Source organism: Bos javanicus, chromosome 16 (assembly GCF_032452875.1).
Source record: "Bos javanicus breed banteng chromosome 16, ARS-OSU_banteng_1.0, whole genome shotgun sequence".
Taxonomy (NCBI): Eukaryota; Metazoa; Chordata; class Mammalia; order Artiodactyla; family Bovidae; genus Bos; species Bos javanicus.
Window position 1 is genome coordinate 68,693,038 of NC_083883.1, and position 27,287 is coordinate 68,720,324.

Sequence of the window (27,287 nt, forward strand, 5' to 3'; positions counted from 1 at the left end):
CAATCTCAAAGGACTTGGGGATATGAAAGCTGGATGTCAGCACCAAGTCAGTTAGAATTTGACGGACAAGATCCCCGAGAGAAGAGAAGCATAGAGAAGCCTGGAAGTCAGCACCTGCACCATGTATAGGAGCCAAATTTGTAATTTATGCAAGGCAACAGGCTAAGAAGCCAACACAAAATATGAGAAAAGCAAAGCAGTGTTGTTGGCAGTATCATAGTGCTAAGAGGAAAAGAAAAATGGGTATTAGAACTGCCAAATAAAAGGGGCCAAGGAAACGCCCCAGGCCCTCAGTTGGGAGGTTTTGGATGAGAATGGATAAGAAGTAGACTGACCTTTAAAAATTCTGGGTTGTAGGCTGCACATATCCCCAAATGTTCAAGATAATACCTTCCTAATGATTGCCAACAAAGGTCCATCTAGTCAAGGCTATGGTTTTTCCAGTGGTCATGTATGGATGTGAGAGTTGGGCTGTGAAGAAAGCTGAGCACCGAAGAATGGATGCTTTTGAACTGTGGTGTTGGAGAAGACTCTTGAGAGTCCCTTGGACTGCAAGGAGATCCAACCAGTCCATCCTAAAGGAGATCAGTCCTGGGTGTTCTTTGGAAGGAATGATGCTAAAGCTGAAACTCCAATACTTTGGCCACCTCATGTGAAGAGTTGACTCATTGGAAAGGACTCTGATGCTGGGAGGGATTGGGGGCAGGAGGAGAAGGGGATGACAGAGGATGAGATGGCTGGATGGCATCACCGACTTGATGGACACGAGTTTGGGTGAACTCCGGGAGTTGGTGATGGACAGGAAGGCCTGACATGCTGCAATTCATGGGGTTGCAAAGATTCGGACATGACTGAGCGACTGAACTGAACTGAACTGAAGGAAGTTGAAGAGAGAGAATTAGTAAACTGAATAGGCCAGTAGAAAGTATCCAGACTAAAATACAGAGAACAAAATGTGAAATAAAATATAGTTTAAAGTATAATGAATATCTGGGGTATGATTTAAAAATCTCTGGGGAAGAGAAAGAGAATGGGGAAGAAATAATATTTGAAGATATAATGGCTGAGAATTTTCTATAACTGATAAAAATGCTGTTATGAACTCAAGGGTAAATACAAAAAAATCGGATATTATGCATATTGCATTAAAACTGTTGAAAACTAAAGGCAAAGAAAAAACATCCTAAAAACATCCAGAGGGGAAAAGACATATTCAGAATAGCAAGAGCTGACTCATTGGAAAAGACCCTGATGCTGGAAAAGATTGACAGCAGGAGGAGAAAGGGGAGACAGAGGATAAGATGGTTAGGTAGTATCACGACTCAACGGACATGAGTTTGAACAAACTCTGGGAGGTGGTGAAGGACAAGGAAGCCTGGCGTGCTGCAGTCCATGGGGTCGCAAAGAGTCAGACACGACTGGGCAACTGAACAAGAGAAAAGCAAAAAACTGAAAGTAAATTCCTCAACAGACCAGATCGGAGCCATGAGGTAACAGAATGACATTTTTTAAGTGCTGAAATAAAATAATAATAATAATTTACAGTATAATAAATTACTTAAAATGCAATGATAATTATCATAATAATTTATGATAAAACTATTATTTATTATAAACTGTAATAATACTAATTGGAGTTGCTACAAGCTTAAATGAATACAGCAGACAGTCTGTAAGTCCATCAACACTTATTCAACCTCTTGATTAACGAAATGTTTTTATTGTAGTAATAGGGTTAAAGGCAGCATTTCTAATTAATAATGCCAAGTTTATTGGACAAGATTTTGAGTATGTCTTTTACTTAAGAACATATCCAACAGACCGATAGAAACACATAAAGAATTATTCAACCTCAGATAGTCATGCAAGATGTGTGAATTTAATCTACAGTGAGATATTGTTACATGTCCACCGGATGTTTAAAATGACAAAAGTGACTATTAAATATGGAGAAGGATTTCTGCCATGTGAGTATTAACACCAGGATGTGCAAAGGCATAATAATTCCACATCCAAGGAATTGCATTCTTAGGAATTTCACGTCAGAAACATAAAAATGTGTGCACCAAATGTCTCGTCCAAGACTGTTCATAGCAGCACCATTAGTAATAGCCCAAAGTAGAAACAATCCAACGCCCACTAATGGTGGAATGGATAAACATTTTATGAAATGCTCAGACAGTAAAACAGTTTACTCTAGGAATGAATGAATGTGTCGATACGGATGAATCTCACAAACTTAATGGTGAGCAGAGTAAGCCAGACTGATAAGTACAGGAGTACATACTGTTCTTGATTCTATTTATATAAGGATACAAATACAAGTAAAAGTATTCTCTAGTGACAATGTAATGGTCACCCTTCTGGAGGAGATGGGGAAGGCTTTTGGAGTGCTGATATTGTTCTGTATCTCGATCCGGGTGGTGGTATCATGGATGAATTCCTTTTATGAAAATTCAGCAAACTGTATGATTAAAATCATCTATTAATAATTTTTCTGCATCTATCTTATACTTCAATAAAAATATTACATTAAGAAAGGAACTAAACTGTTACTGAAATTCATATGTTTATAGTGGAGCTAACTATCACTTTCCCAGGGTTTATGTTAGTAAATGAGCTGGCTTGGTGCAGGGAGCGCGGAAGAAGCCTGAGCCCCGAATTGATGCATTCAAACTGTGGTGTTGGAGAAGACTCTTGAGAGTCCCTTGGACAGCAAGGAGATCAAAGCAGTCAATCCTAAAGGAAATCAACCCTGGATATCCATTGAAAGGATTGTTGCTGAAGCTCTAATACTTTGGCCATCTGATGTGAAGAGCTGACTCTTTGGAAAAGATCCTGGTGTTGGGAAAGATTGAGGGCAGAAGGAGAGGGGGTCGGGAGAGGATGAGAAGGTTAGATAGCATCACCAACTCGATGGACATTAATCTGAACAACCTCTGGGAGGTAGTGAAGTACAGAGGAGCCTGTACTCCCTTGTGTGTGCACAGAGAGCACCACTCCTCTGGTGTGGTGCCGTCCATGGGGTTGCAAAGAGTCAGACGTGACTTAGCAATTGAACAACAAAAAATGTGGAAATAGTGAAAAGGTTGGCATCATAAAACATTTATGTTTTTAAACCTTTAAGTTTAAAAGCTTTAAGTTCTCCATCTAATTATTATTCCTAAATCATAAATATTTAAAGGAGTGACCCCATTGGAAGATAGTATTTAGAGGCATTTTTTCAACAAATTATTATTTAATTTTTGGTCTTACTATGGCATTCATACTTTGGTGGCAACTGAAGTAGAACACCTGAATATTAGTCCATCACCTTAAATAGATTGCCAGCTCACACACCCTCATGTACTTTATTCTTGGATTTGTTTTCATTTGGTCACTTGAAAATGTGTTTAATGGCTAGAGAGAAACAGACATGAATTAATTTATTGTGCTTAATATAGTCTACAGGCAGAATAACTCCATGACGAAGTCTGGTGAGCTTGTTGACTTCTCAGTGCCAAAATGTTCCTACTTTTCTGTGGGTGTTATTAAACCATTGTTCTTCATTTGATTGTCATGTGTGTGCTATCTGCTCAGTCGTGTTCGACTCTTTGCAACCCCATAGACTATAGCCCACCAGGCTCCTCTGTCCATGGAATTCTCCAGGCAAGAATACTGGAATGGGTTGCCATTTCCTTCTCCAGGGGATCTTCCTGCCCCAGGAGCCAAACCCGGGGCTCCTGCATTGCAGGTGGATTCTTTACTATCTGAGCCACCAGGGAAGCCAGTGATATATGATTGTCATAATGTACTTTAAACCCCACTTTTCAAACTTGTGTGCCTAAGTATCATCTGATAAAGTTGTTAAAATGCAGATTTCCAGGTCCATGCTGAAGACTGAAAATGCAAGGTGTCTGCATTTTAACACTCCAGGTGATTCTGTGGAGATACTTTAGTGGACTGTGTTTTGGGAAACACTACTTTAAGCTCATTGTCAGTGGATTGCAGCTATTCAGAATGGGTTTTTTTTTTTTTTTTTTTTTAATTTATCTGGCTGCCTTGGGTCTTAGATGTAGCACTTGGCCCTTTTGCTGCATCATGCAGGATCTTTCATTGTGGGGCACAGACTCTCAGATGTGGCGTGTAGGCTCCAATTGCAGCTCATGGGCTTCGTTGCTCAGAGGCATGTAGGATCTTAGTTCCTTGGCCAGATATCCAACCTGAGTCCTCTGCATTGAAAAGTGAATTCTTAAGCACTGGACCACCAGGGAAGTCCCCAGAATGGGATATTTTACTGTAGATTTGGTGGGGGGACTTTTCCTTTGTTTTTTGTTTGTTTGTTTGTTTGTTGCATATATCACATGAATTGTAACATTATGGGGCATCTTTGGGCTTTACCAGTGGCTCAGCAGTAAAGAATCCACCTGCAATGCAGGAGACTCTGGACACTCAGGTTTGATCCCTAGATCAGGAAGATCCCCTGGAAGAGGGCATGGCAGTCAAATCCAGTATTCTTGCCTGGGAAATCCCATGGACAGGGGAGCCTGGTGGACTACAGTCCACAGGATTGCAAAGAGTAGGACATGACTGAAGCAACTAAGCACAGCACGAGTCATCTTTATTTGAAGCAAAGGGTTTAAGGTGCTACTGAGCAAAGTGGATATGAGAAAGCAAATGGAGCATATTTAAGATCAAACTAGGAGTTTGGAAGCTGCCACCAGCTTCTGTGATGAGTCATAATATATGACTCAGACAAAGCTGAAATGACAGATGGCCTTGTTATGACTTTAGGCGGGCACTCCTTCAACTACTGAAGTTTATGAGAAGTTTTACAACCCGGGAATTCTGAAGTTATTTCTGATGCGTGTAGTTTCATGTCATCTTTATGGGAGCAAAAAAGATCTGTATCTCACACCGCCAACATTTCTGTTAGTCACGATTCAAACAAAAGGAAACGATGTAAGAAAGTCTGTGCCCACACATTGCATCTTTACCACCTCTTTCATTGGAGCTAATCAAGGTGAAGCTGAATCAGTGGCTCAACACCCTGTTAATCCGATAGGCATTAATTCACAAAGGCATGAAATAAAGTTTTTTTTTTTTTTCACGTGTTTGACTTTTTCTCCCCTTAATGCATTTCTAGGAATTACTCTAAAGTATGGGCTACGTTTTGCTGTCAAAAATGGACTGATGTCCCCTTTCAGAGCTTCCTGCCAATGAAGATTATAGATTATGTTTTTTTTAAAGTGAGCTGAGATATGTAATTCTCTTAATCCAATTTTAAAATAGCTTCTTAAAACTTCCTTTCATCCTGTGTTGCCCACCACTGATACAGCTGTTTCTTAACTTGCAGAGATAAGCAATGGTGCAGATTGCAGTATCATGGTTTGCAGCTGTCAGTGGTTTTCCACTGTCTAGCAACCTTTGATGTCTCCTCTTCGATGTGTCTTATTAATGAAGCAAAACTAGAAAAACCACCAGTCTTGACAAAAACTTTTAGAGTATTGACTGTATTCAAAAGTAAAAATAAGAATCTAAAATGACAGCTTTGCACCAGATTTCAATTTTTTCTTTTTTAAAAACTGTCCGTTGGACTTCCCTTGTCCAGTGGTTAAAACTGCACTGCCAGTGCAAGAGGCATGGGTCACTTCCAGACCGGGGAACTAAATTCCTCACGCCATGTGGCATGGCCAAAAGATTAAAAAAAAAAAAATCTGTTGATGTTCTGACATATAAACACAGGGCTGGCATCATGTTGTATGGGATTTCTTAATTATTTTGCAAGAGTTAGAATCTGGAAAAGCATATGACCCAATGAGAGTCCAAAATGAGAAGATGGTAATATCGCTGGTTGATTCATGCCACTTCAATTTGCTGCTTCCTTCCCCTATCTAGTTCCTCACAAAGAACTTCACTTTCTACTTTCTCTTTCTTATTTGACTGGAGAAAACCTGTCCCTTCTCTTTTTCAAAGATTCAAATAAAGATCAAACCTCATAAGGCCATTTCTCCACCTACGATTTAACATTATGTGCGTGTAACCACCTGGGTGACTGAGTTACTAGTCACTAGGTTAGTGTATCTGCTTGTCTTCCTTGCCTCTAAAATTAGGCTCTTAGCATCTGACTCACTTCCACATTTCAAATCTGCGCCTTCGTGTTTGACTCCCTCAAACGGCTTCTTGAAGGGCAGTCCCTGGCGTTCAGTAGGCACCCAAATATTTGTTGAATGAGTGAATGATGTATACCATGTTTACTTCCCCTTCCTGGCATACTTTTTGTTTTCCAAGATTAGCTTTTGCTTGTTTTTTTGTTTTCCAATATTTTCTTGTTGTTGTTAAGTCTCTAAGTTGGGTCTGAGTCTTGACGCCCCCAGGGACTGTAGCCCGCCAGACTCCTCTGTCCGTGAGGTTTCCCAGGCAAGAATACTGGAGTGGGTTGCCATTTTCTTCTTAATTTCTAATATTTTGGGGCGGGTTGGGGGGGAAAGAGCATTAGTCCCACAAAAAACTAAATTTACGGGATGAGGAAGGGCTACGTTTTTGTACATTTAATGTGAAGTGGCATTGCATATTCTCTTTAAGAGTATGTATTTACTTCTACTCAGAAAAGGAAAGGTATTTTTCTTTATACTCTTCCACCTCATGCGATTCTAATAATTTTATTTAGTTATTTTTGGCTGCTCTGGGCCTTCTTTGCTGCATGTGGGCTTTCTCTAGTCGTGGCCAGTAGGGACTACCGTCTAATTGCAGTGCGTGGAATTCCCATTGCAGATGGTTCTCTTGTTGCGGAGCACAGGCTCTAGGATCAGGGGCTTCAATAATCGTGGCTCTCGGACTCATTAGTTATGACGCCTGGACTCTAGAACACAGGCCCAGGAGTTGTGGTTCATGGGCTTATTTGCCCCACGGCATGTGGAATCTTCACAGACCAGTGATCAAACCTGTATTCGCTGCATTGGTAGGTGGATTTTCAACCACTGGACCACTAAGGAAGTCCTCTACCTGCTATTCTAAATATGTAGTTTTATTTGTGGTTTGCAGCCCTGAGCACTGGTGACATGGCAGAAGCGTGGTTAAGGAAAAGGACCAGTCATCTCTTGGTTGAGGAGTGAGTTGAATCCCCTTGTAGCATGTCCTTCTCTTGTTTGGCCCATTTTCTCTTGCCATCCTTCCTGCCTAGTCTTCTGTTAGTCTTCTAATTTGTCTGCCATTGACCTGTCGAGAGAGAAAAGCGTCAAGTTAGAAATTGCTATATATAAATGTTCTAAACCAATACATTGTGTACCTTACACAATATTACATATCAATCATATCTCAATATGAAGAAATACATAAATTCAATGAAAATAACTAGCTATTTCCTTCTGTCTAAAAGAAAGATATCAAAAGTGTGAACAGACATGATCTCCTCAGATCAACTGAGTAATTGTTTAAAAATGCAGATCCCCATTCTCTCTATAGATCTGATTATGGGTCTTATGGAATGAGGGTCAAAGTTTTGTGTATTTAATCAAAACCCTAGGCATTTATCTTATACTCTCAGTCTAAGACTCAGTTGCCCTTGACTAATGATGCATAAACTTCAAGTGGAAAAATTAACTAAATGACAATCCCAAATGCTTATTCTTCTTTTGTAGATCTTCTAACTTAACAGTTAAAACAAAAAGCCCACTTAAAAAGTCTGATAACCACAGAGAAGAACTGTGATGGGCATCAATTACATTATTTGACCATAACTATTGTAAAAGGACAAAGTATATTTTAAAAAATTATTCCAAAAATTATTCTTTGAAAGCCAGTCATTTAAGAACTATTGTTTTTGCTTTTCCTTTGTTTTCAATGTTTGCATCTTTTTGTGTGTGAACTTTTGCACCTCTGTCTCTTTCTTTCCACCCTTACCCTCTCTGTTTCCATTCTCCCTCTCTTCCCTTTCTCCTGTCTCCCTTCTTCTTCTCCAAAACTCCTTTCCAGCTCCTCTTTCCTTGGCAAGCCACCCATTATGATCACATCTTTAGCACTTAGGAGCATGATGTCATTGAGAGAATGACCGTTGCAGTCGCATCTTGCTCTGATACTTACTAGCTATGTGATATTAACACTTCTCATTTCTTGTTGCCTCAACACTAAAAGTACTTTATAGTGCTGTTTTGTGAGATTAGAATGAGACTCCCGCGTGTGAAGTGCTCAGCAGAAATCCTGTCAGTCATCACTCGATGGCTGGTTTTTGTGGTTTTGAGTTATAATGGCCACACAGGAAAAGATGTGTTAAAGAGAAAAGTTGAGTCCTTAAGTTAGGGGACCTTAAACATTGTGATAGTTGTTAGATTCTGAAGACGTTGTTCACAGTCTTGTAAGAAAAGTGCAGTAGTGTAAGATGAGGATTCAGAGGAGCCACTAAAGAGAGAATGATCAATATTTCCACGCACAGGGTCAGTTGCCTAGCTATTAAATATATATAGAGAGAGGGAGGAAATTTAAACAGTTCATTACGGTTATTTCTCTCAGTTTAAAATGGTACTCATATCATGTCCTGACTCAGTGGGTCTTTGCATGCAACTGAAAAAGCTGTCACTTCCTTGATATACTCACTTCCATCTGATTGAGTACCCCCATAATAAATACAGAAATATGTATTGACTACTATTGTAAATGCCTCCCGTTAGAGTTTTTCAGTGTACAATTTGTACAACCATCCAAGGCAGCTTTTTAACCTTAAACAGTATTTATGTCACACTGGCTTCATTATTTGGTTTGGCAAATAACGTAGTTGGGTAATATTTCTAATACAAACAATCATGATGATCCTGAGCTCATAATCTTGTCACCATTGTAGTCCTGGGGTAGAGGTTATGTTGTGGTTAGCTAAATGAGATTGTTATCATTGTCTGCAGTTGGACTGAGATGTTGATTGCAGTGACCATGACCTCTAGGCAGTCCGAGGAATTCTAAATAGGTCTCCTAATAAATGATTCCCTCTCAAAGGACTGTTAGGAATACAGGGGCATAATATTTAGAAAGCATATAACCTATAATGTTCTTCCATTATATATTATTTGGTCTCAGACATTTCAAATATGTAATTGTAGATTCATTGAAAATAACCTAACACATGTCAATAAAAACAAATCAGAATTTAATCACATTTTTGCTTCCTTCTCACTTGTGTTTAATGTCTACAGTTGACACTCCAGACCCCTATGTGGAACTTTTCATCTCTTCAACCCCTGACAGCAGGAAGAGAACAAGACACTTCAATAATGACATAAACCCTGTGTGGAATGAGACCTTTGAATTTATTTTGGATCCTAATCAGGAAAATATTTTGGAGGTAAGTGAGTCATTGGGGGATAGTGGGTCAGTGGGGGTCAAGTGAGTCACTGGGGTGGGGGGCGGTTATCTTCAAGTTGAGCTTGAAAGCATCAGATTTTTCCTCTCACTGCCTTCATCCTTCTCGGTTAGATAGTTGGAATACAGCTGTGCAGTATATGGTAGATGAGCTTCTAGCTGCTACACATCAAGGTATGTGAGCGTCCAAATGCAGAAGTTAGGTGGGGCTAGAGTCTTTAATCGGAGAAGGCAATGGCACCCGACTCCAGTACTCTTGCCTGGAGGATCCCATGGATGGACGAGCCTGGTAGGCTGTAGTCCATGGGGTCTCTGAGAGTCGGACATGACTGAGCAACTTCCTTTTCACTTTCATGCATTGGAGAAGGAGATGGCAACCCACTCCAGTGTTCTTGCCTGGAGAATCCCAGGGACGGGGGAGCCTGGTGGGCTTCCGTCTATGGGGTCGCACAGAGTCGGACACGACTGGGGCGACTTAGCAGCAGCAGCAGCAGCAGAGTCTTTAATCCTCACCATGTACTTTGCTACAGTCCATGGGGTCACAGGAGTCAGAGTGATTTACTGACTAAACCATGCCAATCAATTGCACTTTGGAGAAAACATTCTTTCTGTTTTAAAAGGGAGGATCCGAGTACAAAAGATAAAATATTGCCAATTGATTAGGATGTCAAAATAAGTTAACTTTATTAGCTTAAATTTGAAATACTTAGCTTTAAAATAAGTTCACATAGATCTTTTCCAACCGTTGCATGAGTTTTCTACATTAACTTCTTTCTCATATTCCAAAATAGCATTTCCTCTGACAGGGGAGAAATTTCATTTTTCAAAATGTGATAATGAACAGGTCAGTCACAAAAGTGAAAACATGAATGATTATGTTAGAAACTCAGAAAAGACAAAGTATTATTACTAGTAGAATATTTAGGATTTCAAATGACTATTAAATATTACTTGAAATTTTTCATTTTTTTAAAGTGTGGTGGAGATTTTAGATATAATTTCCAAAGATCCTGGAAAAATTTGATACCTGTGCTCTATTTTTAACTCTCTACAGATCACTTTAATGGATGCCAATTATGTTATGGATGAAACTCTTGGGACGACAACGTTTCCCATATCTTCTATGAAAGTGGGAGAGAAGAAACAGGTTCCTTTTATTTTCAATCAAGTAAGCAACACAACAGAATTATTTTTCAACCTTATATCAGATAAAGTCTAGTTAATCTGGAAAGTTGGAGTTTAGTGTTTGGAAATCCTTCCCCTCCTTCCTTTCTTTTTTTCTTAGGTGTGCTGCATTTCTGAGATTTCAATAATTTTTTTAAGAATAATAAAACTCTAGAAAAATTATTTACACTGAGCAAACATTAGATTCTTTTTATAGGAAACTAGCATTTTACAATGAGAAATGTAAGCAACTGGTAGACCAGGATTCAGAAAGTGTCAATGCATTAATTTATTCTTGTTGGGTACAGCTCAGTGTTTTTGTCCCTTCAAATGATTTTCCAAATCTCTCTCCTCTCACCTAAATGTACATATCTCTTAATCTTACCTCCTTTCCTAACAGTTACCATCCTGAATTATCTCTTTCTTCATGAACCTCCATGATAATTACATGTTGTTCATTGGGACTGAATCTTTTAACCTCTTCAAACTAACATCCTGTAGGCCAGGAATTTAGAATAGTGGTCATGCATGCCTAAGAACTGACTTAAGCCCTGAAGACTACCTGATCAGTTCTTGTAGTCAGAGGAACCCTGGTGCCTTATGAACACTGCAGTCACATACTCCCCACTGATCCCTTTAGCTGCTCCAGGAAGCATGTCTTCTATATGTTTTCTGTCCAGTGCCAAGAGATACACTGGCCACATTTTAAAGTTATTTCATTCATTCCTCTTTCAAGTGTTTACTGGAGTCTACCCATCACTGTGTTGTGTTCAAGGCACCTAAAGAAGAATAACATATAGGAAGCTTTTCCCTCAATTATCTTCATCTGGGGCAGAGGTGAGGTAGAGGTTGGGAAAGCAAATGGGTATAGGGAGATATATGTGATGAAAAGAAACCACCACACAGCAAGATAAAGTATCAGTGAGGTATATACAGAGTGCAGTGGGAAGACAGAATAAAGAGTGTGTTATGAGAGGAGGCCAGGTGTGGATCCGTATCAGTAGGTGATTTTGAGCAGGTCAAACAGTGAACATAGCTGTTAACACTTTGTCATTTGAAGCTAGGTTGTTTGGTGTTTAAATCCCACCTTTGTTTCTTACCATCTGTTTCATCCTGGCAAAATCACTTAGCTTCTCTGAATCTCGATTTACTCACCTGTGAAGTGGAGATCCCTCGAGGAGGAAATGGCAATCCACTCCAGTATTCTTGCCTGGAAAATTCGATGCTCAGAGGAGCATGGTGGGCTACAGTCCATGGGGTCTCAAGAGTTGGACATGACTGAGTGACTGAGCATGCAAAGTGGAGATAATATCTCATAGGAGAATTGCTATGATTAAATGAGTTAATTCTATTTATATATATCTATATAATTTATATGTAATATAGCAAATATATTGTAATGCATATTACATTTAAATATACTCTGATATAATTATTCAGTTCAGTTCAGTCGCTCAGTCGTGCCCGACTCTTTGTGACCCCATGAATCACAGCAAGCCAGGCCTCCCTGTCCATCACCAACGCCTGGAGTTCACTCAAACTCATGTCCATCAAATCGATGATGCCATCCAGCCATCTCATCCTCTGTTGTCCCCTTCTCCTCCTGCCCCCAATATCTCCCAGCATCAGACTCTTTTCCAATAAGTCAACTCTTCGCATGAGGTGGCCAAAGTATTGGAGTTTCAGCTTCAGCATCAGTCCTTCGAATGAACACCCAGGACTGATCTCCTTTAGGATGGACTGGTTGGATCTCCTTGCAGTCCAAGGGACTCTCAAGAGTCTTCTCCAACACCACAGTTCAAAAGCATCAATTATTTGGTGCTCAGCTTTCTTCACAGTCCAACTCTCACATCCATACATGACTACTGGAAAAACCATAGCCTTGACTAGACGGACCTTAGTTGGCAAAGTAATGTCTCTGCTTTTCAATAACCTATCCAGGTTGGTCATAACTTTCCTTCCAAGGAGTAAGCATCTTTTAATTGGCTGCAGTCACCATCTGCAGTGATTTTGGATCTCTGAAAAATAAAGTTTGACACTGTTTCCACTCTTTCCCCATCTATTTGCCATTAAGTGATGGGACCAGATGCCATGATCTTAGTTTTCTGAATGTTGAGCTTTAAGCCAACTTTTTCACTCTCCTCCTTCACTTTCATCAAGAGGCTTCTTAGTTCCTCTTCAATTTCTGCCATAAGGATTGTGTCGTCTGCATATCTGAGGTTATTGAGATTTCTCCTGGAAATCTTGATTCCAGCTTGTGCTTCTTCCAGCCCAGCGTTTCTCATAATGTACTCTGCATATAAGTTAAATAAGCAGGGTGACAATATACAGCTTTGATGTACTCCTTTTCCTATTTGGAACCAGTCTGTTGTTCCATGTCCAGTTCTAACTGTTGCTTCCTGACCTGCATACTGGTTTCTCAAGAGACAGGTCAGATGGTCTGGTATTCCCATCTCTTTCAGAATTTTCCACAGTTTATTGTGATCCACACAGTCAAAGGCTTTGGCATAGTCAATAAAACAGAAATAGATATTTTTCTGAAACTCTCTTGCTTTTTCGATGATCCAGCGGATGTTGGCAATTTGATCTCTGGTTCCTCTGCCTTTTCTAAAACCAGCTTGAACATCTGGAAGTTCACGGTTCACGTATTGCTGAAGCCTGGCTGGGAGAATTTTGAGCATTACTTATATTTATATAATTTTGTATGAAATATGATTATCTATTAGTTTATGCATTATGTATATAACATTACATTTAAAATGTGCTCAGTCATGTCCAACTCTTTGAGGCCCCATGGACTGTAGCCCACCAGGCTCCTTTGCCTATGAAATTTTACAGGCAAGAATACTGGAGGGAGGGGCCATTTCCTACTCCAAGGGATCTGCCCAACCCTGGGATCGAACCCACATATAAAATATATAAGAATAATTGATTATAGAAATATATATAATACTCACATAGATTAGCCATCCATACATATAGTATTTAGTGCCTCATACATGTGAGTGTGCCTATTAAGCAGTATATAAATGTTTGAAAAGAGCTGAATTTCAGTAGGCAGAGAAGAAGTTATGAGCATTCTAGTTCCTAGTAGAAACTGCAAAGGCATGGAGTCTTGAAAAAAGAAAGCAAGCTGAGGCATGACAAGTTACAGAGCTTGGCAAGTACATGCTGGGAGGCACTGGGTAGAGAGTTAGAGGTGGTTAAAGGCTAACATTACCTGGGCATGTTACTAAGGTCAGTTCTCAACAGACCCTTGTTGAGGGCTTTGTAAGCACAATGGGCCTTTCCAAAATGGAACGTTTTTTTCTGCTCTTCAGTCTATGACTCAAAGATTGATTTTAAGAGAGGAAATTGTAGGAAAACATGCATTACCTCTCCTGTCATTTCCTATGCTCAGGTGTGTGGCTGCCGGGCTCTGAAAAAGACTTTGTGCATTCCTGAATTTTGAGTAGCTTATATAATTATTTTCTTTACTGTGCTTGAAAAAACAGTTGGCAAAGCAACTTTTTTTTCATTACACCATTCTCAAGAGTCCTTTGTAGTTTCAATCTGAATGAGAGTTCTTTTTTTAATTAATTAATTTATTTCTTAAAATTTATTTATTTTTGGCAGCACTGGGTCTTTGTTGCTGCCAGCTAGCTTTTCTCTAGTTGCAGCGAGCAGGGGCTAGTCTCTAATTCTGATGTGTAGGCTTCTCATTGTCGGGTCTTCTCTTGTTGCTGAGCGTGGGCTCTAGGAGCGTGGGCTCTATGGCACAGCCTCAGTAGCTGTGGCTCATAGGCTTAGTTGCTCTGAGGCATATGGAATCTTCCCAGTCCAGGGCTGGAGCCTGCACCTGCTGCATTGGAAGCATCGAGTCTCAACCACTGGACCACCAGGGAAAGTCCCTCCATTAACTTATTTCTAGATACTTTTTAATTCATGAATTTCTATGCCCTAGAAAGAATGTCTTGTTTATCATTTGACTGTTTTTACCCAGAAGTTTCCAATGCTTCCCATTTACAGATATGGAGAATGATAATGTAATAATTAAAATCTAAAGATAATGCAATAATGATATCTAATGAAATGATAAAGTAATAATTAAAAAAATCTTTTTTAGGCATCTTTGAAGTATTTACCTAGCCGTAGCTTATTTTTTAATATGAGAATCTGAGTCTTTACAGTATACCTAAACTTTGTTTAATATCAGGAAAGCTATCAAAAATTTCATTTTCAAGGAACTAATAGTCTGTTTGGAGAAGGAGTAAACATTCATGGTAGGCTGATAAGTAATAGAATAAGCAGTCTCATGACACATCTATTCACTGATTGATTTGTTCAACACTGATTGTGTTCCAGGGAATATTCCAGGTGATGGGCAGACAGCAGAGGACATGGTGAATGATGGTTCCCAGGGAGCTTGCATGTTGAGGGGAAAAGTAAATAGGCACCAGGAAGCAAAAGGATAATCAACACAACATCAGCCAGTGATAAATACTCTGGGGAAAATAAAATAGAGGGGTGTGATAGAGAATAGTTGGTGGGCAGTGGAGTTTATATAGCCAAAAAAGGCCTTTCACAGGTATTATTGTTTTCTTTAAATTTTCTTATCAAAATTTCCAAGCATATGCAACGTTGAAATATTTTTACATTGGATACCCATATAAATGCTACCTGGATTCTACAATTAACATTTTATGCTATTTGCTTTTCACATATTTTTCTATGTGGTCCATCCATCAAACCGTCTTGATACATACTTAGGTATGTGTATGTATGTGTATATATATATGTGTGTGTGTGTATATATGTATATATATATATATATATATATATAGTGGCCATAATAAGGCTTGTGAGATCTTAGTTCCCTGACTGGGGATCAAATCCAGCCTCTCAGCAGTGAAACTATGGTGTCCTGACCACTGAGCATCCAGGAAAGTCTCCATCTTGATGCATTTGAAAACAAACTGCAGGTCAAGAGGGATGGGACATATGTATACCTATTGCTGATTCATGTTGATGTGTGGCAGAAGCCAACACAGTTCTGTGAAGCAATTATCCTTCAATTAAAAAATAAATAAATTTCTAACTAAAAAATAAAACAGACTGCAGACAACAGCCTGTTTAATCCCTAAGCACACTTCAGCACATCAGTAACTAGAGTTCAGGATTTATGAATTGTAATTGCAAGTACCAAATAAATCATGTAGACAGTGTAGACAATGAGAATTATACGGAGGAACTGTTCATCCATTTATACATTTTGCAGATAACAATGGAGCACCTACTGTGTGAACAGTCTTTAGGTACTACTTATTCAGCGATACACAAACAAACAGGAATCCTTCCCCTCCTGGAACTCACATTCTATTGGATTGGCCAAAAGTTTTGTTTAGGTTACTCCCATAACAGTGTACAGAAAACCCGAATGAACTTTTTGCCTAACCCAATATCTAGTAAGATTAAGTAAAGGATACCTATGTTGGACAGAGAGCTAAATAAATCAAGGAAGGAGGAGAGGGGAGTAGGCTTATGTCTGTGAAGAGGGTTGCAAATGCAGTTCCAAAAATGTGACTAAGAATAGCATCTGTGATGCTATCTGAAAGCAGAAGGCGCTTGGAGTGGGAAGGTCTTGAAGCAGAAGTTTGCCTGACTTCTTGAGAACAGCGAGAGGGAGAGCGTGGCTGGAGCACAAAGAGTCACAGGGAGGGTGGCCGGCTGGAAATGAGGATGGGCCTGTGGTCACAGTGGACCCTTGTGGGTCAGTGGTGGGGGCTTGCTCTTAAGGGCAGGATGCAGTTGGGTCACTGAAAGGTCAGAAGGCCATTCTGGTGGAGAGAAGAGCCCTGAGCCTTTGCTCATAGTTCCAGGACTAGAAAGGACAAGCATGTTCAGGAAATGGCGTCTAGATGAGTGCCGGTGGGGGTGTGGGGGTGGGCAGAGCATTCATGTGTGAAGGAAGAATAGGTACGTGGAGATCAAGCCTTAGCAGGGCTCAAATTCGAGATGCTGAAATTCGAGTAATATCTTACTGATATCAGTGAGTCATGGAAGGTCTTTGACCAGATCATGGGGGAATTTAGAGCAAACAGGATTTGGCTTTTTCCTCAGAAGTATTACTAAGTCAAAAGTTGGTACGTAGAGATATAGAATGTTTGATATTGAAAACAGAAGTTGATATAGCTTTAACAGACTAGCTCTGTTTAAAGTGGCAGGTATAGATATGAGGAATACAGGGTGACATGAGCAAACGATACATGTGGCATTAGCTTTAATGTGTCAGGAAAAGGAGAATTGAATGATTGCTCAGTGACAGTGAGAATCAACTGAAGTTGGAAAGCAGGAAGTTTTTCAGCTTTTCCTGAGACTATGATTTATCATTCAATTCAATTTTAGAATGCTCTCTCTCTTTTTTTTTTTTTTTTTTTGAGGAGAAAACTAATTTGAGCCCCACAGTTTTGTTTCCCAGCTAACATTCATAAAATCTGGGTTAGGCTGTGCTTGTTGGAATCATAAGTTTGGAGAGAGTCAGAGTTGTCTTGGTGAGACGTGCAGCTTCTCAGACCCTAGGCTCAGAGTCAGACAGACAGCTGTCTGGGTTGGAATCATGATTTGGCTACTTATTCACTCTGTGATGTCGGATGAATTTTTTTTTTTTTCTTTTAGCCGTGTATTTCTATTTGTGAAGCAGAGTTATATGTAGTACCTACCTCTAAAGGTTGTGGTTATGGTTAAATGAGTTAATAGATGGAAAGTTTTAGAGCAGTGCCTGGCTCACTAAGCACCAAATAAATATTAAATATTCTCATTATAATTATACTGGCTGGATTGAAGTATTTGTTGAGTGCTTCATGAACCTGACTTAACTCTTAACACTTGCTGATTTGAACTTACTGACCAAAATGAACTTCTTTATATACAGGTAGAGACTGTACATTTAGTGATCATTGTTTCAACCCAGTTCAGAATCAAAAATGCTCTAGTCACCCATTCAGTTCAGTTCAGTTCAGTTCAGTTGCTCAGTCGTGTCCGACTCTTTGCGACCCCAAGAATCACAGCACGCCAGGCCTCCCTGTCCATCACATCTCCTGGAGTTCACTCAAACTCACGTCCATCGAGTCGGTGATGCCATCCAACCATCTCATCCTCTGTCTTCCCCTTTTCCTCCTGCCCCCAATCCCTCCCAGAATCAGAGTCTTTTCCAATGAGTCATCTCTTCGCATGAGGTGGCCAAAGTACTGGAGTTTCAGCTTTAGCATCATTCCTTCCAAAGAAATCCCAGGGCTGATCTCCTTTAGAATGGACTGGTTGTATATCAAGTGTGACATTTGTTGCAATATCCCATTTTTAAGTGGAAAGATAGGGTTTCTTCTGAATTCAATATGTTTTGTGTAAGCAAAACCACCCACTTCAATAAAATCATGAACATACTAAGGTTTTGAAGTTAGATGGGTAAAAATTACACTTTTTTTTTTTTTTCTAGATGAATCTTTATCTTGGCCAATACTCTGAGGAAGGTAGTCTTGGATTTCCTGCTGTATGGTGTTTCAGTTGGACATATTTATTTGGAAGTTAGTGTTATTGTTTTAAAATAGCCATATCTCATGGTTTCTGTGGTATCTTAACTTTGACTGAATGTTTTCTTTGGTTATTGTGCTTTCCTGATTGCGACTTGAAAATGAATGAGACAGTCCTATAGAAAAGATAGTGACAAAATTAAGAAAAGGTAGTTTTGATGGTGAGTTAGTATCAGAATGATTGCATTGGAAAAGTATGTATTGATATGTGAAGGCAAAGACTATGATTTAGCACAGTGAATGAGACAGAGCAGACTTTGGAGGGAAAGCAAGAGATATATATAATTTTGTGAGAAATTTGGGAGATCTTCAGCTAAGATGTGAATGCCATTGTATTAACACAGGGCAGAGTTCAGACATAGGTCAAACAATTCCTGACTTTATGAGAGAACGCATTTGTATTTTGGCATACTAGCAGTGAAAACTTAGGTGAATCTATTTTGATACTTCTACAATTTATAACTTTTAAACTTCGGGGCACCTGAGTGTGCCCTTGCATCCTTGAGATCCTCTTCTGGACCGAAGTTCCATCAAGGACTAGAACACTTTCAGTATGTTTAATGTTACTTATCTGACCTGACAGGCATCAGATACTTTCATTTTTGAATGAATGGATAAATGAATGTGGGAAATACAGGAAACCTGGAAAGTGCTCAGATGAGCATAATGAAAGTAAATGAAGTTTAAAAAAGAGAAAAACTTAAGAGCATGAGACATTCCCATTTGAAAAAGAGGTAGTATTTTGGTTTCATAGTAGTGCTATAAGAAGTCTGATTTATTGTATGATAGCTAATGGTTACACCGTTCTTTCTGAATTTCCAATTTCCATGTTAAAAAAAAAGGGACTTTATGGAAAAAGAGACTGTTGTCAAAAGTAAACAGGAAAACTCTGTGATAAAGTGAAACATGGCTACAGAAGTAATAGTGTATTTTTTTTTTTGTCTTTCAAATCTTTTAAGACTGCCTGGGATATTTTGGGAGGTACAACTGCCCTGAATTCTTGGGTGATAGATTATATGATTCCTGGTAGTGAATGCAAATTTAATTTTATTAAGAAGCTGTATTTGTTAGCAAGACTTACTGTGGTGATCCTATGGCAATATATACAGACACCAAATCATTGTTATATACCTGACACTAATATAATGGTATATGGAATTACATCTCAATTAAAAAATGTTAGTTTGCAGTGACATCAAAAAATCATATGTACTTTTAAAAGATGATTTTAGCAGCATATCATTCAATTTTAAACATGCAAAATTTATTTAGATGTGACTTGTATTGGTGAGATTATAATTTCCCCTCTGTACCTGGATTGCCTACATTTTTACATCCACATCTGATTCCTTCTTCATAGGATGAAGTAACAGTTTATGTAAACATGATTCTTTGTAAAAATGACCCTTATTTGTTGATATAATTTTTTTTGTTGTTATCTTGCATAGGTCAGGTAAATATCATGTAATTCTCCCGAAAGATGTAATGATTATTGAGTCAATATGGTAATAAGCTGCTCTTTGTTTCTAACAAGTGGGGAATGGGTAAATTGAGTTAGGAAGGATCAGAATTCAAAATCAGTTTTATTGAAAGTAAAGCTTGTGAATATTGGAGTGTTATAATAAGTGATGGTATGGCATATTTGAAGAGCTCTTTACTAATACGATAGATTTTCAAGTTAAAACTTATTTGACTGTGTGCATCTTTTGGAAATAATTCTAAAGGACTTTCTTAATGCTGGGCACAGTGCTGATTTTATTCGCTTTATTATTTCAAAATAACCCTCGGAAGTTTGCAAGAGAATTAGTGGGTTAGATACTTTGAAAATTATTTTTAAGTCTGAAATGGCTTTAGAAAAATAGTTTCTCGCCTATAGTTCCCCTACCCTGCCTGCCCCAACGGAACATCTTCCATTTTAAGCCTCGAAAACTGTTTTGCACTGTGAAATTCAAGGAAGAGATTGTTGTTTATCCCTAGAATATGCAGTGAGGACAGCCTGCTTTTTATATTAGTAATTCCTAGAAGAGGTGGACTTCTCCTCATTGTCCTGGCTAAGTGTATTTTGGGATTGAGGAGCCCAGGGAGATTTGACCACCTCCCTTTTAGTAGCCTTGATACTGCAAGCAACCTGGAAGAGGGTGATGCAGAACTGCTTCATGTGATGTGTGGGAAGGAGTTTTCAACAGTTGTTTAATGCCTCACAGGAAGTACATATTTTTGTGGCTCTTTTATCTGTAATGATACGTTCCAGGTGAACGATGCAGAGAGATTGTGAATGTCCATCTTCATAGCATGTCTGAACATAGAGCATCAAGTAGGGGAATTTAAAATTTCCTCCAGGTTGTGGGTGGTCCTCTGGGGCAACACATGGAAGTAAGGACCTGAATCCATGTGACAAGAACCATGGCAGCACCTTCTATAATACTCCAAATTTCAGAAAAATCACATCTTCTCTTCTCTCCTCCTGCCTTCATTTGAAGAGTCTTATCTGTCTGTCTAGGATCACAAGTGTCTTAGCCAAGAAAGGTTGCATTTGGATGTAGAAGGGACATTCTCATGGAGAAAACAAATATGATAAACATAGCAGTTAATTTTCCTTTTATTATTGTTGGGACAAGTAGGCATTAGATATATTCAGGCATCAGATGTTTTTAAATGTAAAATATTTAGAGAGCTTCTGAGAGCAGTTGAGAAGCCAGCTTTTTCCCACTTTCTGTCATGAGGTGGCATATTGAAATAGAAAGCCCATTCCAACTTAGGATTTTTCCATGAGTTAGAAAACTCCATATTGTAATCTTGTTCTTTTAATTTCCATTCTTTCTTGGGGCTTTTGCCCTTTGTAGATAAAAACAGTAAGTCTAGTCTCATTTTAATACAGTTTTCATGTATTTTTTTTTTTAAACAAGCAGACCGTGTTTTATCCACTTGTTTTTCTTACTGAATATTTGAAAGTAACCTCACTCAGTGTAAAATGTTTTCCAAGCCCCTCTTTGGGAAAGATTCCATTTGAAATGTAGAAATGGAAATGTGCTGAAATGTGGTCTGAGCAGTGCTTTCCTTGATAGAATGCATAGCAATTACATAAATTGTTTAGAAGCCAATCACCTTTTTGACTTAAAACTGAACTATAATTTATCTAGGCATGAATAATTTCATTTGTACTGGGATTCTTGATTATTTTATCAACTTCAAAGTAATACTGAATATTCATAGAATTCCTTATGAGAACTGCTGTGTGGGTGGGACCAGCCTATGATTTTTTCCTCTAGTAGCAATGAAATATTTCTTGACAGGAAATGATACCTCATATGCTCCTCTTCCACACACACATGCACAGTAATTCAACAGATACTTATTGATTGTATGTTGTATGCCAAACACCGTGCAATGAACTTGTAATAGAGACCTACTTAAGACAGAGCTTACAATCTAGTGGGAGAGGCAAATTTTTGTACAGATTTTATTTCTATGCCTTTTTCTTATTCATAAAATTCAGTACTGAGAATTACCCATGAGATTATTTTAACATTTGGAAAGCTCCATCTAGTTTGTTTTATTCCATCTCCTGAAACTAAAAAAAAAAAAAGTCAATAATCTGCAGCATTTTATGCTGGCTCAAAAAATATCCTCTTCCCAGGTTAAGAGGCATATCCTCAGTTCAGTTCAGTTGCTGAGTCGTGTCCGACTCTTTGCGACCCCATGAATCGCAGCACGCCAGGCCTCCCTGTCCATCACCAACTCCCTGAGTTCACCCAGACTCACGTCCATCGAGTCAGTGATGCCATCCAGCCATCTCATCCTCTGTCGTCCCCTTCTCCTCTTGCCCCCAATTCCTCCCAGCATCACAGTCTTTTCCAATGAGTCAACTCTTTGCATGAGGTGGCCAAAGTACTGGAGTTTCAGCTTTAGCATCATTCCTTCCAAAGAAATCCCAGGGCTAATCTCCTTCAGAATGGACTGGTTGGATCTCCTTGCAGTCCAAGGGACTCTCAAGAGTCTTCTCCAACACCACAGTTCAAAAGCATCAATTCTTCGGTGCTCAGCCTTCTTCACAGTCCAACTCTCACATGACCACAGGAAAAACCATAGCCTTGTTGGCAAAGTAATGTCAGCTGCTTTTGAATATGCTATCTAGGTTGGTCATAACTTTCCTTCCAAGGAGTAAGCGTCTTTTAATTTCATGGCTGCAGTCACCATCTGCAGTGATTTTGGAGCCCCCAAAAATAAAGTCTGACACTGTTTCCACTGTTTCCCCATCTATTTCCCATGAAGTGATAGGACCAGATGCCATGATCTTCGTTTTCTGAATGATGAGCTTTAAGCCAACTTTTTCACTCTCCACTTTCACTTTCATCAAGAGGCTTGTTAGTTCCTCTTCACTTTCTGCCATAAGGGTGGTGTCATCTGCATATCTGAGGTTATTGATATTTCTCCCGGCAATCTTGATTCCAGCTTGTGTTTCTTCCAGTCCAGCGTTTCTCATGATGTACTCTGCATATAAGTTAAATAAGCAGGGTGACAATATACAGCCTTGACATACTCCTTTTCCTATTTGGAACCAGTCTGTTGTTCCATGTCCAGTTCTAACTGTTGCTTCCTGACCTGCATACAAATTTCTCAGGAGGCAGATCAGGGGGTCTGGTATTCCCATCTCTTTCAGAATTTTCCACAGTTTATTGTGATCCACACAGTCAAAGGCTTTGGCATAGTCAATAAAGCAGAAATAGATGGTTTTCTGGAACTCTCTTGCTTTTTCCATGATGCAGTGGATGTTGGCAATTTGATCTCTGGTTCCTCTGCCTTTTCTAAAACCAGCTTGAACATCAGGAAGTTCACGGTTCGCATATTGCTGAAGCCTGGCTTGGAGAATTGTGAGCATTACTTTACTAGTGTGTGAGATGAGTGTAATTGTGCAGTAGTTTGAGCATTCTTGGCATTGCCTTTTTTGGGGTTGGAATGAAAACTGACCTTTTCCAGTCCTGTGACCACTGCTGAGTTTTCCAAATTTGCTGGCACATTGAGTGCAGCACTTTCACAGCATCATCCTTCAGGATTTGAAACAGCTCAACTGGAATTCCATCACCTCCACTAGCTTTGTTCATAGTGATGCTTTCTAAGGCCCACTTGACTTCACTTTCCAGGATGTCTGGCTCTAGGTCAGTGATCACACCATCGTGATTATCTGGGCCGTGAAGATCTTTTTTGTATAGTCCTTCTGTGTATTCTTGCCATCTCTTCTTAATATCTTCTGCTTCTGTTAGGTCCATACCATTTCTGTCCTTTATCGAGCCCATCTTTGCATGAAATGTTCCCTAGGTATCTCTAATTTTCTTGAAGAGATCTCTAGTCTTTCCCATTCTGTTGTTTTCCTCTATTTCTTTGCATTGATCGCTGAGGAAGGCTTTCTTATCTCTCCTTGCTATTCTTTGGAACTCTGCATTCAGATGCTTATATCTTTCCTTTTCTCCTTTGCTTTTCACTTCTCTTCTTTTCACAACTATTTGTAAGGCCTCCCCAGACAGCCATTTTGATTTTTTGCATTTCTTTTCCATGGAGATGGTCTTGATCCCTGTCTCCTGTATAATGTCACGAACCTCATTCCATAGTTCATCAGGCACTCTATCTATCAGATCTAGGCCCTTAAATCTATTTCTCACTTCCACTGTATAATCATAAGGGATTTGATTTAGGTCATACCTGAATGGTCTAGTGGTTTTCCCTACTTTCTTCAATTTAAGTCTGAGTTTGGCAATAAGGAGTTCATGATCTGAGCCGCAGTCAGCTCCTGGTCTTGTTTTTGCTGAGTGTATAGAGCTTCTCCATCTTTGGCTGCAAAGAATATAGTCAATCTGATTTTGGTGTTGACCATCTGGTGATGTCCATGTGTAGAGTCTTCTCTTGTGTTGTTGGAAGAGGGTGTTTTTTATGACCCTCTTTTATGCATTTTCTTGGCAAAACTCTATTAGTCTTTGCCCTGCCTCATTCCGTATTCCAAGGCCAAATTTGCCTGTTACTCTAGGTGTTTCTTGACTTCCTACTTTTGCATTCCAGTCCAGTTCTGTTCTATTTGAAGGTATTCAACACATTCATTCAAACAATTTTCTTAAGGTAACTGATGTAATAAAAATAATAACACCATTTTACAATTGTGCAGCAAACCTTGAAACATTTTCTTATTTGCTTCTTGTAACAATCTAAAGTTACATCGTTTATCACTAATGGCAGGGATAACATTGAGAAGGTCTTTCTATGCAATATATTTATAGTCTCTGGGAAGACATTTTCTAATACCCCTTTTCTCTGTGGATGTTAGTCATTCTTTTCTTCATTAAACCCAAATCGGCCTGTTGGAAGGATTGAGTCCTCCCATAAGTTTGGTTGGTTCACACAGTATTGAAAAAATAAAAACTTGAGCCCCACATCCCAATTTCAGATGTTGCTTACACTGACCACAGTTGGCTGGCCCCTAGTCTTGCTGTCCACCCCACAGGCATTCTGTTTTTGGTTTACCACAGCATACATTTGTCACAAATGTGCAAATGTGACTTTTCATCCAGATTTTCTTTAATTTGGCCCCTGATTTTGAGGCCTGGGGATAGCCCCTAAATAATTGTACACATCTCTGTAGTTTTAAATCTTAGGAAATTTTTATGATTTTTGAAAAATGATTTTTAAATGCACTGCTTTTTTTGATGAAAGAGGATAACAACTCTATCAAGGCAATTCTTATGCTTGTTAAAATCATGTATAAGACTTCTCTGGTGGTCCAGTGGTGAAGACCCTGCCCTTCCACTGTAGGGACGAGGGTTCATGCCCTACAGTGGGGTGGATCCCTGTTCAGGGAACTGTGATCCCACATACCCCATGGCACAGCCAAAAAGGAAAAGGAAAAAATGATTATAAAGTAGGCTTATCTCATCAAAAAAATAGCAAAAAATTATTTATTGAAATATACCTGTAATTTAGGATCTTAATAGAGCTATGGTACTTTTATTTTTAATACAGTTTTAGGTTAAAAGTCATCTGTCATTCAAAAACTATTTTGACTTTGTTTGCATTATAAATAACACACATCCATTTTATGACCTAATTGACTAATTTATCTGTTCTAGGTCACTGAAATGATTCTGGAAATGTCTCTTGAAGTTTGGTAAGTGCATTTATTTCATTGGATGGAAAATACTGTGAGTGATCCACAGATTTTAATTGTTCAACATTATGCTTTTAATATGCAAAGTAATTCTGACAGCTTTGAGTATCAAAAATGCGCACTAAATGTACTTTGCTTTTCTTTAGCTCTCTCCTAATAGCTACAGCAGTAAAAAAAAAAAAAAAACAAAAAACTAATATTCTTTGCTTAAGTTTCCAGTAATTTGGTGGTTAAATCATAATTGTCAGAAGAAGAGCCTTTAGAAAGGGCCCTCCATCAAGTTAAATATCTATTCCCATATAGATAAATACAGCTATGGAGGCTGATTTTTCCTGGTTGATTCAGATGGATATTAAAAAACATGAAAGTGATCATACACAGAAAACTGTAAGAGGAAACACTGAAAATTGAGACTGCCTTTGTTCATAATGATCAGCTGGAAAACAAATGATTAAGTTCCACAATGTGTGTTGCGCTTTCAAAGTGGCCTCCAGTAATGAATGTTGGAAATTCAATTTACTTATTTTCAAATGGTGAGCCTTAGGGGAGTCAGGGGCCTTGAGAATAAGTTCATCTCTGATCTAAGACTGAGGTCAATAGATGCTGCCTTCCTCAAGCTCTCTGCATATCTTTGAAGTGGGTTTTTACCAAAGATACTAATACACACTTTATTTACATGGACACCACAGAATTAGTGTAACATTTTATATCTTATAATTTGCTAAATGAATGAGTATGGATACATTGACATTGGGTTTATATATTTTTCTTATTTTGATCCCTGGATAATATTGATTCAACTTAGAAAATTATTACATAAGTTACTGTTGCCCTTCAGTATATATCAGGATATATCAAAGGACAGTCCAGCTTTTTTACCTCTGTTATTTTGCATTACATCGATTCTCGCTTGTAAGTGATATATTTTGGCATGAGATTAGAAATATTTTTGTTACTTGACTATGAAAGTAATGGGAAATGATCTCCATTGGTGTAATTAGGACACTATCTTGCCTGGAAAATCCCATGGACGGAGGAGCCTGGTAGGCTGCAGTCCATGGGGTCGCCAAGAGTCAAACACTACTGAGCAACTTCACTTTCACTTTTCACTTTCATGCATTGGAGAAGGAAATTGCAACCCACTCCAGTGTTATTGCCTGGAGAATCCCAGGGACGGGGGAGCCTGGTGGGCTGCTGTCTATGGGGTCGCACAGAGTCGGACACGACTGAAGCGACTTAGCAGCAGCAGCAGCAGCTTTAGCAAAGCAGAATTATCAAAAATAATGTAGGAAAAAAACTGCAGCTAAATAGTATACATAGATCTAGAAGCAATTTACTATATATCTACAATAAACTTTAATCAAACTCTAGTTTTACGTGTTAATTTGTCTTGATTCTAAAATGAAATGCTCTTTAAAGAAAAATTCAATTTTTATGGAAAGTTTTCAATTAAATAAAAAATAAAATCAGGAAAAAAATTAATTAGAGAGCTTAAAGATGGTACAGAAGATATGAACCATACTTCTGTTATTATATTTGCCAAATTATTCAAAATGTTTTCAATTTTCTTTTACATATTTTCATACTGATATCTTCTAAACATCTATGTTTATTGCTTTATTTGTAGATCTTTTAAAAATCATGCTTCTTGTGCTTAATGTAAGATAATGATCAGTATAGTATATTACAAGGAACATGAGTTGTAGAATGAGAAGTCCTGGATTTAAGTACCTGCTTGCTAATTTTGGTAATGGTTGAAATATTTCTAATCACTTTTTTACTTGCTGCTACTGCTGCTAAGTCGCTTCAGTCGTGTCCGACTCTGTGCGACCCCGTAGACAGCAGGCCACCAGGCTCCCCCGTCCCTGGGATTCTCCAGGCAAGAACACTGGAGTGGGTTGCCATTTCCTTCTTAAGAGGAAAGTGAAAGTGAAGTCGCTCAGTCATGTCTGACTCTTAGCGACCCCACGAACTGCAGCCCACCAGGCTCCTCCATCCATGGGATTTTCCAGGCAAGAGTACTGGAGTGGGGTGCCAAGTACTTTATAAATATATCTATTGGGACAATTTAATGCAGTGTT

The 27,287-nt window shown here is 38.9% G+C and overlaps 1 protein-coding gene across 1 annotated transcript in view; it reads left to right on the forward strand.

Moving 5' to 3' along the window:
• Nucleotides 1-27,287, forward strand: part of PLA2G4A (phospholipase A2 group IVA) — a 173,408-nt gene that overhangs the window by 64,293 nt on the left and 81,828 nt on the right. The window contains exons 4-6 of the mRNA XM_061383506.1: nucleotides 9,162-9,310; nucleotides 10,382-10,495; nucleotides 25,169-25,206. Coding sequence (XP_061239490.1) covers nucleotides 9,162-9,310; nucleotides 10,382-10,495; nucleotides 25,169-25,206 — 301 coding nt within the window. The remainder of the gene's footprint in view (nucleotides 1-9,161; nucleotides 9,311-10,381; nucleotides 10,496-25,168; nucleotides 25,207-27,287) is intronic.